The sequence below is a fragment of the Macaca mulatta genome, chromosome 15 (genome assembly GCF_049350105.2).
Source record: "Macaca mulatta isolate MMU2019108-1 chromosome 15, T2T-MMU8v2.0, whole genome shotgun sequence".
In the NCBI taxonomy this organism is placed as follows: domain Eukaryota; kingdom Metazoa; phylum Chordata; class Mammalia; order Primates; family Cercopithecidae; genus Macaca; species Macaca mulatta.
The window spans coordinates 45,889,211-45,910,300 of NC_133420.1; the positions used below are offsets into that span (position 1 = coordinate 45,889,211).

Sequence of the window (21,090 nt, forward strand, 5' to 3'; positions counted from 1 at the left end):
GCGGCCGAGGTGGGTGGATCACTTGAGGTCAGGAGTTCGAGACCAGCCTGGCCAACATGGCAAAACACCCTCTCTACTAAAGATACAAAAATTAGCCGGGCACAGTGGCGGGCGCCTATAATCCCAGCTACTCTGGAGGCTGGAGCAGGAGAATCACTTAAACCTGGGAGGTGGAGGCTGCAGTGGGCTGAGATCGTGCCACTGCACTCCAGCCTGGGTGACAGAGTGAGACTCTGTCTCGAAAAAATAATTAATTAATTAATAATATAATAATCTGGTGAGGTTAGAAGTGGGTTTAAGGCTGGGCGCGGTGGCTCAAGCCTGTAATCCCAGCACTTTGGGAGGCCGAGACGGGCGGATCACGAGGTCAGGAGATCGGGACCATCCTGGCTAACACGGTGAAACCCCGTCTCTACTAAAAAAAAAATACAAAAAACTAGCCCGGCGAGGTGGCGGGCACCTGTAGTCCCAGCTACTTGGGAGGCTGAGGCAGGAGAATGGCATAAACCCGGGAGGCAGAGCTTGCAGTGAGCTGAGATCCGGCTACTGCACTCCAGCTTGGGTGACAGAGCGAGACTCTGTCTCAACAACAACAACAACAAAAAAAGAAGTGGGTTTAAAGGGAGATGGAGGTGGGAGGGCCGATAAAACTAGATTGGCCATGTGGTGAAATCGCTGAAGCGGAATTGTACATGATGTACTAGTCTCCCTACTTGTATACATGTTTGTACATATGTTTGACTTTTTTCATAAGTAAAAGTTTGAAAAATATGCAACAAAGGGCTTTAGAGGTTATTTATAATACTGAATTTTATATAAGGGGAAACTAGGTACAGACAGCTACTGCAGCTCACACAGCTAAGAAGAATATGTGCAATACAGAAACTGAATTATTTTATTTTTATTTTTTCGAGGGACTGGTTCTTTAGTTCATAAAGACACTTGTCAATATTCAGTATCAAAACAGTTGCACTATTGATTTTTCTTTCTCCCAATCAGCCCCAAAGAGACTACACCAAAGGCTAGTACATTTTAAACCAATAAGCTGCAGGATGTACACCTAACAGACCTCAGAGAAACCTTACCAGGGCAGAGAGTGGTGGCTCATGCCTATAATCCCAGCACTTTGGGAGACCAAAGCGGGTGGATCACCTGAGGTCAGGAGTTTGAGACTAGCCTGGTCAAAATGGCGCAACCCCATCTCTACTAAAATTACAAAAATTAGCCAGGCATGGTAAAAGGCTCCTGAAGTCCCGGCTACTTGGGAGGTTGAGGCATGAGAATCGCTTGAACCCGGGAGACGGAGGTTGCAGTGAGCTGAGATCATGCCACTGCACTCCAGCCTGGGTGACAGAGCAAGACTCTGTCTCAAAAAAAAAAAAAAAAAAGCCTTACCAGAAAGTGGGGATTGGGTAGGAAAAGAAACTTTAAAAGATGAGCAAAGTGCCAGCCCATGGACTATAGAGGCTATCACAGCCAGATGGGGGTGGCCAGAGTGCCACAAGCCCAAAGAAGCAAAGAGAAACTGAGTAATTTTAAATACTAATGTGACGTTTGGATATTTTATCAAAATTAGTTCTGGCAGGGCACAGTAGCTCACACCTGTAATCCCAACAATTTAGGAAGCCGAGGTGCAAGGGTTTCCTGAGCCCAGGAGTTCGAGACCAACCTGGATAACATGGCAAGAACCCATCTCCACAAAAAAAAAAAAAAAAAAAAAAAAAAACTAAAAAACCAGCTGGGCATGGTGGTATGTGCCTGTGGTCCTAGCTATTTAGGAGGTTGAGGCAGGAAGATGGCTTGAGCCCAGGAGGTCAAGGCTGCAGTGAGCTGTGATCATGCCATTGCACTCCAGTCTGGGTAACAGGGCAAGATCTTATCTCAAAATAAATAAATAAAAATCAGTTCTATCATTTCTTTACCTGAACTATATTATATGGTTAATTGAGAATCTGGAATACAGAATAAGTGTGCTAAAAAGAAAATTAACAAAATGTGACACCGAGAATATGAAAGCTCAAAGGCTCTCACAGAAGAGAAGATACAGATGGAACTAATTTCCATAATTAATAGATTATGGAAGCCTATTTGCAACTTTACAATCAAGAGTTCAAACATTTGAAGAGCATCTAGGTAGATTACCTCTCTGGCTGCATTATATTTATATGATTTATTTGCCCTAAAAAAATTTGTAAACCACTAACGGCAGAAACAATATGTTACTGCTTAATTCTCCAATAGTTCCAAGTTTGAGATATGACTAAAAAGTAATATTTCAATTTTATTAAGCATTTAAAAACTTACATGGAGATTTTATGGTAGTTCAGTATAAGTTACCAACTTACCAAGTCCACTTGGTAGATAGGAACATTACACAAAAATTTCCAGCAAATCAAGTAAGACCTTAATGCCTTAACTATCACATTTAATACTAACACAGCATTAAGTAGTAGAAAGGATGCAAGAACTGAAGTTAAAAAAAAGGGAAGAAACTGTGTATATATAATGATGAAAAGAAAAGCCTTCCCATTATTGACAAGAACACAACAAATATACGTCCCATCATTGTTACTATTCAACATTGTTCTAAAAGGATTAGCTAATCTAATAAGAAAAGGAAACATAATTTAACATATAAGGAAAAGGCAGAAACACAATTGTCACTTTTTGTGATAAGACTTTAAACCTAAAAAAACTAGGAGAATCTGCAGAAAACTTTTTAGTACTAATAAGAGAGTTCAGTTTACTAGTATATTTGTAATAAAGATATATCATTTTTATATTTATATATAGACAGAGCGAGACTCCGTCTCAAAAAAAAAAAAAAAAAAAGAAAATATATTGAAAACAATAAAAATATAAAATATTGGCTGGGTGCGGTGGCTCACGCCTGTAATACCAGCACTTTGGGAGGCCGAGGCGGGTGGATCACAAGGTTAGGAGATCGAGACCATCCTGGCAAACACGGTCAAACCCCATCTCTACTAAAAATACAAAAAAAAATTAGCCGGGCGTGGTGGCGGGCGCCTGTAGTTCCAGCTTCTCGGGAGGCTGAGGCAGGAGAATGGCGTGAACCCGGGAGGCGGTGGAGCTTGCAGTGAGCTGAGATCACGCCACTGCACTCCAGCCTGGGAGACACAGCAAGACTCCATCTCAAAAAAAAATATATATATATATATAAAATATCTAGTAATATATCTAACTAAAAATGGATAGGACTAGTCTTCTGCTTCTGGAAATACGTTTTCTTTTTTTCGCTGCTGGGGGCTGGCATCCCTAACACCGCATTGTTCATGTATCAACTATATGATGACTTATAAACTCTAAAGGGCTGTCTCATTACAATAAAACTATAAATAAGCAATAAGCATTTTTTAAAAGCACTGCTGGGCTCTCAATAAGTCAAGAGAAAACTACTAGTGAAGGCTAGAGAGAAGGAGAGAAGAGAGTGCAGTAAAGCAAGAAAAAAAGAAACCAAGGACATAAGAATTGGAATGTTATTATAGATTATATGATTACCTGCACAGAAAATCCAAGAGACTCTAAATTATTAGACTCAACAAGAAAGTTTAGAAAGATAGCTGCCTATAATGTTTAAATGCAAAAACATTTCTACACCCTAGCACCAAACAGAAAATATAATTTTTTTAAAAGATACCATCTAGGGCGGGTGTGTGTGGTGGCTCATGCCTATAATCCCAGCACTTTGGGAGGCCAAGGCAGGAGGATCATCTGAGTTCAGGAGTTCAAGACCAGCCCGGCCAACATGGTGAAACCCTATCTCTACTAAAAATACAAAAATTAGCTGGGCATGGTGGCGAGTGCCTGTAATCCCAGCCATTTGGGAGACTGAGGCACAAGAATCACTTGAGCCTCAGAGGCAGAGGTTGCAGTGAGCCGACTGCGCCACTGCACTCCAGCCTAGGCAACAGAGTGAGACTGTCTCAAAAAACAAACAAACAACAACAACAAAGACACTATCTAGAATTGTAGCTGCCTCAAAACGAGACGGTGAGAAAGCGTTCCCTTCCCTAATCTTCCCATGCTCATATGAGTCCTTCAGAATTCAGTGACTTCTGGCCTGGTGCAGTGGCTCATGCCTGTAATCCCAGCACTTTGGGAGGCCGAGGCAGGTGGATCACCTGAGGTCAGGAGTTTGAGACCAGTCTGGCCAACATGGTGAAACCCCCTCTCTATTAAAAATACCAAAATTTGCTGGGCGTGATAGTGCATGCCTGTAGTCCTAGCTACTCGGGAAGCAGAGGTTGCAGTGAGCCAAGATTGTGCCACTGCACTCCAGCCTGGGTGACAAGAACAAAACTCGTCTCAAAAAAAAAAAAAAAAAAAAGAAAGAAAAGAAAAGAATTCAATGACTTCCACATTTCCCTCTTCCCCAAAATCTAGGTTTTGAAGACAGTGTAGTCAAAATTTAGCCGGGCACAGCGGCAGGCGCCTATACTACAGACAAGTATTAAACTTTTCTCTTCTCCTATCTCTTCAATGTAGAGAGTTGATATTTGGTACCTGTATTTCATATTCCCAGTTATTCTAGGTAATCCATGTACATTTGACCATATATTAAATATACTACAGGTTTATTTGCTAGCCATTATTTTCTCTCCTCTTTTTTTCTGACTCCTATCTTGAAAACTCTCTGTTCTGACAGATTTGCTGCTTGGTTAACAGCCCTTTCTATAAGACTCTTCTCAAGTGTGGTAGCATATCCACATATCTTCCCTTCATCTTGTCAATAAATAACTATCTTGGCTGAATCCCTTTCCATCAGTAACGTACAGATGTTATTCCACTGCCTTCTAGTTTCTGGCATTGAAGATAAAAGAGTCTGCAATCTTTTTCCTTTGTAAGTAACATATATTCTGCCTGAAGGCTTGGAAGATTTTTTTATCCTTGAAATTCTGAAGTTCTCCCAGATGTCTTTCTCCCCCTCATAAATTCAGCCTCAAATCTGGTCAACCTTTTAGTCTACATCCATATCGGTCTTTCTTCTGCTCAAGGGAATTGTTTCCTATTAGTCATTCAATTATTGTTTCTCCTCTATTTGTTCTCTTTCCAGATATCCTTCTGGGACTTCTGATATTTGCATGTGAAGTTCCCTGGATGTGTCCTCTAAGCCTCTCTCCATTTTCTTCAGGGTGTTTTTGCTCTTCTGAGATATTTCTTGCAGTAGACTATCCAAGCTGCTTACTCAGGTGTTACTCAACATCCAACCCTTCAACTACTATATACATATATGTATTTTATTTGTTTTTTTTGTTTGTTTGTTTTTTGAGACGGAGTCTCGCTCTGTCGCCCAGGCTGGAGTGCAGTGGCGCCATCTCGACTTACTGCAAGCTCCGCCTCCCGGGCTCACGCCATTCTCCTGCCTCAGCCTCCCGAGTAGCTGGGACTACAGGCGCCCGACACCACGCCCGGCTAATTTTTTGTGTTTTTAGTAGAGACGGGGTGTCACCGTGTTAGCCAGGATGGTCTCAATCTCCTGACCTCGTGATCTGCCCGTCTGGGCCTCCCAAAGTGCTGGGATTACAGGCATGAGCCACCGCACCCGGCCCATTATGTATTTTAAAAACACAATCTATTTTTAGTTCCAGAAAGCATTTTTCATACTATAATTCAATCTCTTATGTTATGATTTTTCTTTTTGAACTGAGGTATTTTCTGTTTCTTTAGCAGTTTTATTTCACTGAAAACTACTATTCTGGGTATTCTGTTTATTTTTTCTGTGTCTGGATATTGGGTCCTCTTAGTTGTACTACCATTTTTCTTTGTTTCCTCATAGCACTGTTCACCCTTATGTAGCTTTTTTTTTTTGAGACAGTCTCGCTCTGTCACCAGGATAGTTTAAACGATGCCAGCGTTGCCAGCAGTAGTAAGTTATCATATCAGATATAGTAGTCACTGAATCTATTTTGGGACTTGATGAAGTCTCTAAGGTCTCCTCACTTCCACACCTCAAGGATAGGAAATACTTACCTTGCCTGTTGAGCCACCCCGTTGAGTCCTCAGATCTCCATGGTCAAAGCCCTCTCCAGGAACTTCTGAGTATCTGTTCTTTCTCAAGTTCTCTGCCCTGGCTCCATTCTGTCCTCTAGCTCAGAGAGAACAGTCTTTCACAAGCTTCTCAAGTTCCTTCTCTTACAGAATCAAGTCCTACTCCTTCCTTCCTAGTCCTACCTGCCCACCACCGTAGCAGCTGCTCCAATCAGGGGAACGGAAGGGATAGCAGGGACATGACTTCCAGTAGTCATCTTCCTAGAAACCCCCTCTGCCGGCAAATTCAGTGAAAAAGATTCCAATTTGCCATCAGTAGAAGTGATTTTTCTTTGTTTTTGTGGTTTTTTTCCCAAGACGGAGTTTTACTGTCTCCCAGGCTGGAGTGCAGTGGTGCGATCTCGGCTCACTGCAAGCTCAGTCTCCCAGTTTCATGCCATTCTCCTGCCTCAGCCTCCTGAGCAGCTGGGACTACAGGCACCCGCCACCATGCCCAGCTATTTTTTGTATTTTTAGTAGAGACGGGGTTTCACCGTGTTAGCCAGGATAGTCTCAATCTCCTGACCTTGTGATCCGCCCGCCTTCGTCTCCCAAAGTGCTGGGATTACAGGCGTGAGCCACCGCGCCCGGCCTAGAAGTGTTTTAAAAAATGTAATGAGGCTGGCGCAGTGGCTCATGCCTGTAATTCCAGCACTTTGGGAGGCCGAGGAGGCTGTATCACTTGAGGCAAGAAGTTCAAGACCAGCCTGGCAAACATGGCAAAACCCCCTTTCTACTAAAAAAAAATACAAAAAAAATTTTAAAAATGTAATGAAGAGGCCGGGCACAGTGGCTCACACCTGTAATCCCAGCACTTTGGGAGGCCGAGGCTGGCAGATCACGAGGTCAAGGGATTGAGACCGGCTGCTTGGGAGGCTGAGGCACAAGAACTGCTGGAACCCGGGAGGCAGAGGTTGCAGTGAGCCGAGATCACACCACTGCACTCCACCCTGGATCAAAAAAATAATAAGTGTCAGGGACAATACATGAAAATCTACCAAATGAAGTTTTTAAAAATACATACCTGTTTTAGGCCATAATGCATTGACTGCAATTTCACCTTTAAATTCTTCTGCCATTCCAAGCACATACATAGACATACCATACTTAGCAATGGTATAAGCTGAAAGAAGCACAAAAAATAATAATCTAATTATAAAAGAAATTAATTTGATTAACTTGTGAGTAGAAATAACCAATTTTTCTATTACTATTTTCTTCCCGATATATGTGTGTATGTATGTATATACATATATATGTGTATATGTGTGTGTATACATATATGTATATACATGTATATACATACAACATATCCACACACAGATATATATCAGGAAGAAAACAGTAATACACACATGTATACAGACACACATACATATATACATATGTATACACATATTCTTTTTTTTTTTTGAGACAAGGTCTCACTCTATCACTTGGGCTGGAGTGCAGTGGTGTAATCATGACTCACTGCAGCCTCTACCTCCTGGGCTCAAGCGACCCTCCCACCTCAGCCTCCCAAGTAGCTGGGACTATGGGCACGTGCCACCAAGCCTGACTAATTTTTCAATTTGTTGTAGAGACAGGGCTTTGCCATGTTGTCTAGCCTGGTCTTGAACTCCTGGGCTCAAGCAATCCATCTGCCTTGGTCTCCCAAAGTGCTGGGATTACAGGTATGAGCCACCACACTCAGCCTCCCTGATATATTTTTGAGAATTCTTTTCAATAATATAAAATATAACTTTTAAATGTACTATTTTCTAAAGAACAGTTTTTATAGAAGTGAACAGAGATGAAATCGTTTTATATATTTCCCTCCTAATATTTGATTAAAATAAAAGTGACAGTAATAAACTTTCATTTTTCTTAATACTATAAGGGTAAATTACATTATTATTTCTTAATATGTTACACCTTTTTTTTTTTTTTTTTTTTTTTTTTTGAGACGCAGTTTCACTCTGTTGTCCAGGCTAGAGCACAGTGGTGTGATCTTGGCTCACTGCAAACTCCACCTCCCTGGTTCAAGTGATTCTTGTGCCTCAGCCTCTGAGCAGCTGGGATTACAGGTGTGCGCCACCATGCCCAGCTAATTTTTGTATTTTTAGTAGAGATGGAGCTTCACTATGTTGGCCAGGCTGGTCTCAAACTCCTGGCCTCAAGTGATCTGCCTGCCTCGGCTTCCCAAAGTGCTGGGATTACAGATCTGAACCACCATGTCTGGACTCTTTTTTTTTTTTTTAAGTATGAAAGTGTTTATTTAAAGGGAAACTGCTGCTAGTAAAACAATCATTACAAAAGGCTGCAAATGTATTTAACCTAGTCAATTAAAGCGAAACAACTTTCAGTTTTGCTCTGTGGGTTCCCATTCCAAGTGCCTTTCCAAATGTTAGTGAATTGTGCTGAAATAAAAACTAAGTGTTTGGTACAACTATTTTAAAGGAGGCACCTATACGTAAATCTTGTTGCTTAGCATATTTACCTTAAACCATTGGTATGCTATGAAAGGTAATAGTTTTTTTTTTTTTTTTTTGGTCGTGTTTGTTTTTTTTTTGAGTCAGGGTCTCTCTCTGTCACCCAGGCGGGAGTGCATACCATGATCATAGCTCACTGCAGCCTCAAACTCCTGGGCTCAAGCGATCCTCCCACCTCAGCCTCCCAAGTAGCTAGGACTACAGGTGCATACCTGGCTAAGAAAAATAAAGTATCCCATAGATAGTTTTTAACCAACTTTATAGATGAATAAATTACACACAGTAAAACACACTCATTGGGAAATGAAAGAGCTTTCTGAAATGGTAAAAATCTGTATCTTGATTTGGATGTTGGTTATATACATTTCTCAAAATTCATCAAACTGAACCATTAAGAGCTGGGCATTTTATTGAATGTAAATTATGCCTCAGTTTTTTAAATTACAGATAAAAGATTAAGAATCTGCTTTCCAAATGCCACTTAATGATTTGGCATAGAAAATTCAATGCTGATTGTTATGTGCAGATTGTGATTACATCAGACATACACAGATTTAATTCAAAACAAATTAAGCACAAACCATCCCCTCACCCTACCACCTACCACAGTGCTCTTTGAACCAAACTGGATTTAGGTTTAGTGGTGGACTGATATTGAGGATATGAGCAACTTTACTCTTTTTCAAATAAGGAATACATGCTTTAGATCTGAAAGCAAAAGAAAATACAAGTCAAATTAAACAGCTTTCTAAATTTCTCCACTTTTTTTTTTTTTTTTTAAAGAGACGGGGCCTCACTCTGTTGCCCAGGCTGGAGTGCATGGCTCAATCACAGTTTGCTAAAGCCTTGAGTTCCTGGGCGCCTGGGCTCAAGCAATCCTCCCGCCTCAGCTTTCCGAGTAGCTGGAACTACAGGTGTGCACCACCATGCTCCACTAATTTTTGTAATTTTTTTTTTTTTTTTTTTTTGAGATAGGGTCTAGCATTGTTGCCCAGGCTGGTCTTGAACCCCTTGGACTCACGCACTCCTCCTACCTCAGCCTCCCGAAGTGCCAGGATTACAGGTTTACAGGTGTGAACCACTGCTACCAGCTAACTTCTCCTTTTTCTTTTTTTTTTTTTTAATTTTAAGACAGGGTGTCTCTGCTGCCAGGATGGAGTGCAGTGGTATGATCACATCTCATTGTAGCCTCTACCTCCCCAGCTCAAGCGGTCCTCTCACCTCAGCCTCCTAAGTAGCTGGGACTACAGGCATGTGCCAGCATGCCCAGCTACCTGGATAGTTTTTGTAATTTTTTTTTTTTTTTTTTTAGAAACAGGGTCTTGCTATGTTGCCCAGGCTTGTCTCAAACTCCTGGACTCAAGTGATCTACCCACCTCAGCCTCCCAAAGTACTAGGATTACAAGCGTGAGCCATCATGCCGGGCCAATCCACCTTTTTTTTTTTTTTTGAGACAGAGTCTCACTCTGTTGCCCAGGCTGGAGTGAAGTGGCGCGATCTCAGCTCACTGCAAGCTCCGCCTCCCGGGTTCACGCCATTCTCCTGCCTCAGCCTCCCGAGTAGCTGGGACTACAAGGCGCCCGCCACCACGCCCAGCTAATTTTTTGTATTTGTAGTAGAGATAGGGTTTCACTGTGTTAGCCAGGATGGTCTTGATTTCCCAACCTCATGATCCACCCGCCTCAGCCTCCCAAAGTGCTGGGAATACAGGTGTGAGCCACCGCCTGCCTGGCCAAAATAGAAATATTTCATTATGAATTTTCATTTTATAACATACCTTTCATAGAAGGCCAAAACTCTGACACTTTTCTTTGACCCAAAGGTCAGTGTGAGGTCTTTCATTTGGCATTGCAATCTGCTTTTAACTGGGAGCAATATTTAATTTTATTTAGTGGATTTTTTTTTACGCAGCTGTTTATAAAGGTAGGCACTTTCAATAGTGAACAGAATCTTTGTGCAAGAGTTTTAATTTTAACTTTAATTTTTTTTTAAATAGAGACAGGGTTCACTGTGTTGCCCAGGTTGGTCTCGAACTTCTGGGCTCAAGTAATCCACCCGCCTCGGCCTCCCAAAGTGCAGAGATTACAAGCAGGAGCTACCCCACCTGGTCTATTTTGTTTTTAATTGAACCTTCACATCTAAAAATGTGGGTTAAGACATCACTTTCATTTTTGAAAAATGACCTCAATACAGGAAAGTAGACTAAATTATTTTTGCCAACTGGGCTTTCCAAAGACATAATTTCACAAGGAAAAAAACAAAAAGACTCATACATTTATGTACACATCAGTCATAATGTCAGTTTAAAACGTCAAGTCCATAGTTATGATTACCAATTTTGACAAATCTACATAAAATTCAGTGCTTTACTTGTATTGATCATCTTGTGGAAAGAAAACATGTATGTTTTTAATTTTGTTAGTAGGGAGCAATTCCTAGCAAATGATACAATGAACAAACAATTTCTGCACCCCTGCAAAACATATATCTACATTTGTTTAGATTTTTAATAAGTCTAAAGTTAACACTGACCACTACTACAGCACTGTCTCTAGTTATGATTACTAGTTTTGACAAATCTACCTTAAACTTGCCAAGATATCTGTCAATACCTTAGAAGTCATTTCATGTCATGAATACCCAGTCTAAAACCTTTTTAATCACTTCGAAATTCTCCTGACGCCATATACCTAGGTGTGTGGTACAAGTTTAGTAACCCTTATGCTTGGGAGCAGAATTGTTTCAGATTCCATTCTGAAATATCTGCATTATACTTAACCAGTTCAACATCCCTACTCCAAAAATCTGAAATCCATAATGTTCCAATGAACATTTCTTTTGAGCGTTGAGTCAGCGCTCAGAGTTTCAGATCTCAGAGCATTCTGGATTTGGGATTTTCAAACCAGGGATACTCAACCTGTATATGTATATCTGTGGCTTCATCATCTACAATAGAAACTGCCATAAATCATTAAACTTATTCACACAACATGCCCTTAACTAAGCCTTAGTTTAACATGTTGAGCAATAGTATTCCTGGCTAGGTTTATATTTTTAAGCATTTGTTTAAACAAATACTTAACTTTCAATTGAACTTATTTCACAAAGTTGCCAGCTGTAAAAGATTTTGATTCCCATATAATTTTTTCTAGTACCATGACAGTATCACATAGCAACATTGCCTATTTTATTTGAAAAGAAACACAAACTCTTGAAAAATGAATTCCTTTTCTAGTTCAAGTTTTTCACTACAATCTATACGCTTGCCATAATTCTTTTTTTCTTTTTGAGACAGAGTCTCACTCTGTCGCCCAAGCTGGAGTACAGTGGTGCGATCTTGGCTTACGGCAGCCTCTGCCTCCTGGGTTCAAGCGATTCTTCTGCCTCAGCCTCCAGAGTAGTCGAGTAACAGGTGCGCACCACCATGCCCGGCTAATTTTTTGTATTTTTAGTAGAGACAGGGTTTCTACCATGTTGGCCTGGCTGGTCTTAAACTCCTGACCTCAGGTGATCTGCCTGCACTGGCCTCCCAAAGTGCTGGGATTACAAGCCACCATGCCCAGCCAGTTGCCATAATTCTTGCTATGGTCGGGTTCAATATGGTTTCATTCAATAGAGACATACCTTACATAGTGAATTTGTAGAAATATGCCTCATATCTACAAACAAGTAAGCTTTCACCCATTTTACTTGAATATACAGCCCTCTTGGCATAAGTCTCATTTTCCTACTTCACAGAGAGATGTGGTTATGAGAAATATTTCACTTTCCTCTTTCATATAAGAAAAAACAACAGTGTAAACACAATGATATAACTTGTTAGCCTGTCCTCAGCATCCAGAAGACAACAGAGCTCTGGCCCCATCTAATGAGGTAGTTGATACCCTGCCACTCAGCTACAGCAACTATTGCCATGTGGTAATGCTTCTCTATGTGGCCAGATCTTCTAACATTTCAAGAAAAGCTAGGAATCTGGACTTTTATATAAATCTTCTAGTTTTTTCAACATAAGCAACCAATAAAGTTTTTGAGACAGGGTCTCGCTCTGTTGCCCAGGCTGGAGCGCAGTAGCGTGATCTCAGCTCACAGCGACGTCCACCTCCCAGATTCAGGCAATCCCCCCACTTCAGCTTCCTGAGTAGCTGGGACTACAGGCACATGTGCCACCATCCTCAGCTAATTTTTCTATTTTTTGTAGAGACAGGGTTTTGCCATGTTGTCTAGGCTGGTTTTGAACTCCTGGGCTCAAGTGACCTGCCTGACTCAGCCTCCCAAAGTGCTGGGATTCCAAGCATGAGCCGCCCTGCCTGGCCCTAACTAATAAAACTTTGAATGTAGGTAACTCAAGAAAATAATTTTGTTTTAACACTGTCTGGGCCAAGTTTTGCAGACCCAACAAAACATACCTGAGGGAAAAATTCAGGACTCTAACTTAATAACTTAGATATTTAACCCTCATGACCAACCCTATAACATTCTACTTTATTATTGCCATTTTAAAAGTAAAGAAACTGAATCTGCAAGAAGTTAAGTTACTTGTCCAAGGTCACAAAATAGAAAGTCATGAAGGGTGAGTGTTAAGATTTGAATCCAAGCAGTCTTATTCCAAAGTCTGAGCTCCTAACCACCTGTTCTGTGTGTAACAAGATACACGTAAGGTACAGAAGCAAGTTCTACCCTGGTGTATCCTGATACTCACATAGAAAATGATAGAACCAGAGGGTAAATAAACAAATAAATAAATGGACAATAAGATGAGTTGTCTGATGAATCCAGAACAGATCAGGACTATGTTCTTTCATTTGATATTCTACATTTCCCCGGCAAAGCCCAAAAAAGTGTTAGCCTTTTTATTGGTTACAACAAAGTGTGATTCATAATGAGAATGACCTTACTGTTATTTAAATAACTAAAACCTAAGCCTTTTTTTTTTTTAATTTAACTCCCGTTCTTTTTCAGAGGAAGAAGACTATTGCTGGCTTCAGTAATCAGAAACAGTTCTATGAAAGGACTGTGTCCTATGAAAGACAGAGTATACATGTAAGTATTTACACATGCAAATATTTGAGAAAATGCTTGAGCTACCCTTTAGTCCTTTTTTTTCCTTTGGAGACAGAGTCTTTCTCTGTCCAGGCTGGAGTGCAGTGGCATGATCATAGCCCACTGCAGCCTCAAACTCCTGGGCTCAAGGGATCCTCTTGCCTCAGCCTCCTGAGTAAATGAGACCACCACCACGGTCTCAGTAGGCACACACCACTATGCCTGCCTGATTTAAAAAAATTTTTTTTGTAGAGACAGCGTCTTGCCATCTTGTGCATCCCAGTCTCGATCTCCTGGCCTCCAATAATCCTCCCCTCACCCAAAGTGTGGAAATTACAGGTGTGAGCCACCGCACTCAGCCTACTTAGGTCTCTCCTAAATTCATAGAGAAAAGGAGCTCCAAATAAAGCTATTTAAAATACTATTGGGCCGGGTGTGGTGGCTCATGCCTGTAATCCCAGCACTTTGGGAGGCCAAGGTGGGTGGATCACCTGAGGTCAGGAGTTCAAGACCAGCCTGGCCAACATGGTGAAACCCTGTCTCTACTAAAAATACAAAAAATTGGCTGGGTATGGTGGTGGGCGCCTGTAATCCCAGCTACTCGGGAGGCTGAGGCAGGAGAATCGCTTGAACCTGGGAGGCAGAGGTTGCAGGGAGCTGAGATCGTGCCACTGCACTCCAGCCTGGGCAACAAGAACGAAACTCCATCTCAAAAAAATATATATAAAAAAATAATAAAATAAAATATAATACTATTGACCGAATGAAGGACTTTTAGGCCTTTATAAGGATTGACTAGATTTTGAACTACACTGTTAATTTGACTCAAATCTGTTTACAACTAAGTAAGTTCCCTGAGAGAACACCACAACATCTTCCCCCACAACTCTTCTTGCAAACTTACGTAAGGTAGGTGCCTCTGGTGTTCACGTTCATCATCAGATCCACTCTCTTAGTAGGTGTGTCCAGTGTGTTGGTCAAGCTAATGGCACTGGCATTATTTACCAGAATATCAATTCCTGTTTTCAAAATTGAAAAATCAATTTCCTTTTAATGTAAGACTTTTTATCACACACCAAAAAAGCATTTACTCTCTTCTGAACCCTCAGTTGATTGACAAATACAGTCATGTACCACACCTAACATCTCAGTCAACAATGGACCATATATGCAACATGGTCCCTTAAAATGATAACACTATATTTTTATTTTATCTTTTTTCTGTCTAAATATGTTCAGATACATACTTACTGTTGGGTTACAAACGCCTACAGTAGTCAGTACAGTAACATGTTATACAGGCTTATAGCCTGGAAGCAATAGGCTATGCCATACAGCCTAGGTATGTGGTCAGCTAGACTATCTAGGTTTCTGTAATTACACTCTACGTTCACACGATCATAAAATCGCCTAATAATGCCTTTCTCAGAACATATCCCCATCATTAAGCAATGCGTGGCTGTACGTCTTTTAGATAATATGACTGAACACTACCAATGCAAGACTGGTAGCTGTTTCAAAATAGCACCTGCATGATTGTCTCTAGCACAATGGAGACATAGCCAATTGCCAGAGCTCCACATGAAACTAAAAGGAGGCTTAGTCTTTGGTGGTTTGTAGCTTCCACTCTTATCTGTTCTCTTACCTCCTGGTTGTCCCTCCCTGTCTCCATAAACCTTGTATCAAATTCCTTAAAGTCTTCCTTCCTCTCTAGCATGAAGTTTCAAAGGCCTGTCCTCCTTCCAAGCATAGTAGTCTCCCTTCCCCCAAGGCCCCTCACTTAAAGGGAAAGGCTCCTTTCTGGTCCTGAGAACTGGGAAAAGAGAAAGACCTACTGTTTCAATCCCAGGCAAATCATCAAAGTGGATCAATTTTGTTTTAGTGACTCATACACACACACACAAAAAATAAACCAAAGTAACTACTATTTCTGCAAATTCTATCTAGCTTCCACCTATAAGCAACAAGTTTTGTTTATAGTTATATGCTTAGTGAAATAACATTAAAGGAAAATGGTAAAATACAAAAACTATGTCAAACATTTTTTATTTGTTTCTATCTGGTCTTCATTATTCTTTGTAAGGTGCACTTAATGATAGTTGTGTAACAATATAATAAACTTGGACGTCACTGAACTGTACACTGAAAAATAGGATGGTAAATTTTATGTTATGTGTATTTTACCACAATTTTTAAAAGTTAAATAATAAACGCAAGCCTAAGGACAATGGCTCATGCCTGTAACCCCAGCACTTTGGGAAGCTGAGGCGGGTGGATCCCTTGAGGTCAGGAGTTTGAGACCAGACTGGCCAACATGGTGAAACCCTATCTCTACTAAAAATACAAAAATTAGCTAGGCCTGATGGTGGGCGCCTATAGTCCCAGCTTTTCGGGAGGCTGAGGTTGGAGGATCACCTGAGCCCATGAGGCCAAGGCTGCGGTGAGCCACAATCATGCCACTGCACACCAGTCTGGGTGACAGAGTTAGACCCTGTTTAAAAAAAAAAAAAAAAAAAAAAAAAAAAAAAAGAACTAAAACTGAATGAATATGGGAGAATTGAAAAGTCAGCTTTCTCCCCTTAGTTCCTCCCCAAAAATTAGTGGATAAACTAATTACATCAAATCCTAAGTGGCACTAGTTAACCACTTTTACTACTAGGTAAAGTCATTTTAGATAAAATATCCTGCAGTTGAGTGTGGCACATTTCACAATTAGGGTCCTATCAGTTGGACAAACATCATTTTGCATTTTCTCTCCTCTTCTGACACAGGCATTCACATTTCTTTGGGAAAGGCTGCCAGCTAGGGGTAAGATTTTGGATTTAAGGGAAGAGGCCCCACTTGAGCCAAAGCTCGTGCTTCAGTCCAGCACCCCACAGCACTCTGTACTGGGATTATAAGTACAGCCCTGCTAACACTGAAGCATTACCTCATTTTCCACTGGCCATTGTCCCTCACATGTACACATCGTCCTCCAGAACATTAGTGGGGAGAGTGGTAATGGTTTAGGCAGGATTTGGACATGCCTAGGTGCACTACTACAATACCATGAAAGCCTTAGCTCAATCCCCAACAGCTCTCTTCTAGGAACTTTTCAACTAATTGGGGAGAAAAGAAATACTAAGATCTAAAATAGTACAAGGTAAGGATCAAAGGAATGTTTTAAGAAATCAGAGAGGCTGGGCATGGTGGCTCACGCCTGTAATCCCAGCACTTTGGGAGGCTGAAGTGGGTGGATCATGAGGTCAGGAGTTCGAGACCAGCCTGGCAAATGTGGCGAAACCTGTCTCTACTAAATATACAAATATTAGCCGGGCGTGGTGGCGGGCATCTGTAATCCCAGCTACTCAGGAGGCTGAGGCAGGAGAATTGCTTGAACCTGGGAGGCAGAGGTTGCAGTAAGCCAAGATTATGCCACTACACTCCAGCCTGGGTGACAAGAGCAAGACTCAGTCTCAAAAAAAAAAAAAAAAAAGAAAAGAAAAAAAGAAATCAGAGAAAGAAAAATATAATTCTGATTAGTTGGTATGGTGAGGGAACTGACTTTGTGAAGATGAGATTTAACCATATAAAAGAAGAATTTTTTTCAAAAATAAATGTATAAGGTACAAGTGCAATTTTCTCACATGCATAGATTGTGAAGTGTCCATGATTGTAGGGTATCCATCACCCAAACAGCAAACATTGTACCCATTAAGTAATTTCCCTTCATCCACCCCTCTTCCATCCCTTCTTTCTTCCCAGTCTCCACAGTCTATCATTCTACACTTTTTTTTCTTTTCTTTTTTTTGAGATGGAGTCTTACTCTATCACCCAGGCTGGAATGCAGTGGTGCAATCTCAGCTCACTGCAACCTCCATCTCCCAGGTTCAAGCAATTCTCCCATCACAGTCTCCTGAGTAGCTGGGATTATAGGCGTACACCACCATGCTCAGCTAATTTTTGTATTTTTAGTGGAGACGGGGTTTCACCATGTTGACCAGGTCAGGTCTCAAACTCCTGACCTCAAGTGACCTGCCTGCCTCGGCCTCCTGAAGTGCTGCGATTACAGGTGTGAGCCACCGCGCCCGGCCTCATCAGATGCTTTTAAACCATGTTCTGCGTGAACAAATACATTATTTCTCCAATGACTCAGAAAATTCAAGAATCAAAACAAATTTTTAAATTAACATTATAGTTATACCTTTATTTTACCAATATTCAATAATTTTTTCAGAATGAAGTTGTTACCTCCAAATTTCTTGACGGCTTTCTGCACTGCATCACTGATCTGCTGTTCATCTCTCACATCAACGATACACGGCAAGGCCTTCCCTCCAACTGCTTCAACTTATATAAAGGATACAAAACGAAAAAGCGTTAAAGCATTTAAATATTATACCTTTGATTCCGATATCACGGTCAAAAGAAATAAGTACCCTGTGTTTGGAAAATCAATATAAATAACTCTATCTTACCACCAGTGACTCTGCCATATAGTAGGACAGACTAGATAGGCCAACACTATTATAAAACAAAAACGAAGGTTTGGTGGCGGTTTCTTTGTAACTGTTTTTAAAAAGCTAAAAAAAAGGAAGTTTTTTGTTGTTGTTGTTTGTTTTCGTTTTTCAGACAGGGTCTCACTCTCTTGCCCAGGCTCGGGTGCAGTGGCACAAACATGGCTCCCTGCAGCCTCAATCTCCTGGGCTCAAGGGATCCTCCCACCTCAGCTTTCCAAGTAGCTGGGACTACAGGCATGCACCACCATGCCAGGCTAATTTTTCTATTTTTTGTAGAGCCGCGGTTTTGCCATGTTGCCCAGGCTGGTCTGGAACTCCTGACCTCAAGTGATCCACCAGCCTTAGCCTCCCAAAGTGCTGGGATTACTGGCATGAGTCACCTCACCCAGTTGAAAGTAATTTTAAAAAACTTTTTATTGTGGAAATATTCTAAAGTATACAAAAATGTAAAGATGCTATAATAAACTAATAGGAACCCATCATCTATCTTCAATGATTGTTAGTTTTGTCAGTTAATATGTTTATCTTTCCTTTCCCCTATTTTATTTTTTGCTGGTGTGTTTTAAAGCAAATCCCTGACATCATTTCACTCATAAACACTTCACATGCATTCCTCTAACATAACCACAGTGCTCTGAACATGACTAACAAAACTAGCAATGTCAACTGAAGTTGAATTTTTAAGCCCTCTCTCCTGGCTCTGTGCCTAGCACCATGCCTTAAATAGAAGTATGTGATAATTATTTGTCAACTAAAAGTTATTAAAATGATGACTTGCAAATTGTGCAGAGAATAAATAACACATAAAGCTTTTTCAAAGAGTTCATGCCACTTGCCAATCAAATTCTCTCCACTCTACTTCCCCACTCCCTCTCCCATCCAAGATCACTGCCCTCATGAAACAAGATTTTTTTTTTTTTTTAGAGACAGAGTCTCGCTCTGTCACCCGAGCTAGAGTGCAGCGGCATGATCTTGGCTCACTGCAACCTCCGCCTCCCAGGTTCAAGTGATTCTCCTGCCTCAGCCTCCAGAGTAGCTGGAATTACAGGTGTGCACCACCCCACCCAGCTAATTTTTGTATTTTTAGTAGAGACAGGGTTTCTGCCATGTAGGCCAGGCTGGTCTCGAACTCCTGACTTCAGGTGATCCACCCGCCTCAGCCTCCCAAAGTGCTGAAATTACAGGTGTGAGTCACCACGCCAAGCCATGAAATAAGATTTTTAAATGGAATCTCTCACATTGCTTAAAAGTGCTGGAGGAGAAAAATGGTAAGAAGCACTGCCCCAAGGTGACAACATAAATACTTCTTTCACTAGATACAATTATTTTCAGGGTAGCTTTCAAACAGCTTTATCTAAACTCTCCAGCAAATTCTCTATGTATTGAAACCACTAGAAAGACATTTTATCAAATGGCACTGTCACACTCACTTTCTTCAGCAGCAGTATAGATTGTGCCTAGAAGTTTTGGATGTGGCTGGGCAGTCTTTGCGGCAATAACAATATTTGCTCCATCCTTTGCTGCTTTCAATGCAATAGCTTTGCCAATGCCACGGCTTGCACCTGTGATAAAGACTGTACATCCTGCCAGCCTCCTACAACAGAACAAAATGACCTTATTAGAAGACCCAATATTTTATTTACTGATGGGTATCAGAACCTCATACATATTTTTACAATATATGTTTCCTCCTCTGAAATTTTCTCTAAACCCTCCCCATGCCCATCTGATGGCAGATAACTCCACTGTACTCCCACTGCACAATGACTTATAAATTATTTACGACAACTGCAGTTGGCCAGTCTTGCTGTGATTTGGCAAACAAAACCTGTTCAAATGCAAAGCAAATCTTCAAGAGAAATGAAGAATTATAAAACAAATTATATAAACGTGCATTTTTTTCCCACAGAAAACATGTCAATAAAGCTTTTTTTTTTTTTTGAGTGGCGGGATTATGAGTAAATTTTATCATATTCTTTATATTCTTTAATATTTTTCAAATTTTCCACAATGACTAAATGCCACTTAAAAGAAATTATCTAAAAACAAACAATTGTTCAACGAACGCTCATAATAGCCAGGGTGGCAACAACCCACATGTCCATCAGCTGATGAACAGATAAGCAGAATGTGGTGTAGCCATGCATACAATGAAATAATGTTCAGAAATAAAGTACTGCTATAAACCACAACATGGATGAACCAAAAACATTCTGCTAAGTGGAAGAAGCCAGTCAGGAAGGACCACAGATGATGCCATTTACATGAAATGTCCAGAATAGGCAAACCTATAGAGACACAAAGATCAGAAGTTACCTCGAGCTGGAAGTGGGAGGGGTTGGAGGCTGACAACGGAGGGTTGAGGGGTTTCTTTCTGGGATGATTAAAAGGTTTTAAAATTGACTGTGGTGATGGCTGCATAACTCTGTGAATATATTAACAGCCAATGAATTGCATATTTTAAATGAGTGAATAGTGTGGTACGTGAATCACATCTCAAAAGAGCTGTTTTAAATAAACAAACCGAGAAGTCTCACAAATTGCTGCAGGTTGATCTGAAATATTCTGATTCAAATGTACTGACAGGTCCCTGTGCCCATTTCATTATTTTTGTGTGTGTGCTGTGTGTGTGTGTGTTTTTTGAGATGGAGTCTCGCTCTGTCGCCCAGGCTGGAGTGCAGTGGCACGATCTCAGCTCACTGCAACCTCTGCCTCCCAGGTTCAAGCGATACTCCTGCTTCAGCCTCCCGAGTAGCTGGGACTACAGGTGTGCACCACCATGCCCAGCTAATTTTTGTATTTCCAGCAGAGATGAGGTTTCACCATGTTGGCCAGGCTGGTCTTGAACCCCTGACCTCATGATCCACCCACCTCGGCCTTCCAAAGTGCTGAGATTACAGGTGTGAGCCACCGCACCCGGCCAGCCTGTTTTTTGTTTTTGTTTTTTAAAATGGAAATGGGGTCTCACCATCTTACCCAGGCTGGCCTTGAACTCCTACGTGCTTTTTTTTTTTTTTTTTCCTTTTCCAGAC

At 41.0% G+C, this 21,090-nt stretch overlaps 1 protein-coding gene across 1 annotated transcript in view; it reads right to left on the bottom strand.

Annotated features, from left to right (window-relative positions):
- HSDL2 (hydroxysteroid dehydrogenase like 2) overlaps positions 1 to 21,090 on the bottom strand; it is an 82,511-nt gene that overhangs the window by 45,826 nt on the left and 15,595 nt on the right. Inside the window, 5 exon segments of the mRNA NM_001199126.2 lie at positions 7,073 to 7,171; positions 9,124 to 9,227; positions 14,464 to 14,578; positions 17,790 to 17,888; positions 19,489 to 19,652. Coding sequence (NP_001186055.1) covers positions 7,073 to 7,171; positions 9,124 to 9,227; positions 14,464 to 14,578; positions 17,790 to 17,888; positions 19,489 to 19,652 — 581 coding nt within the window.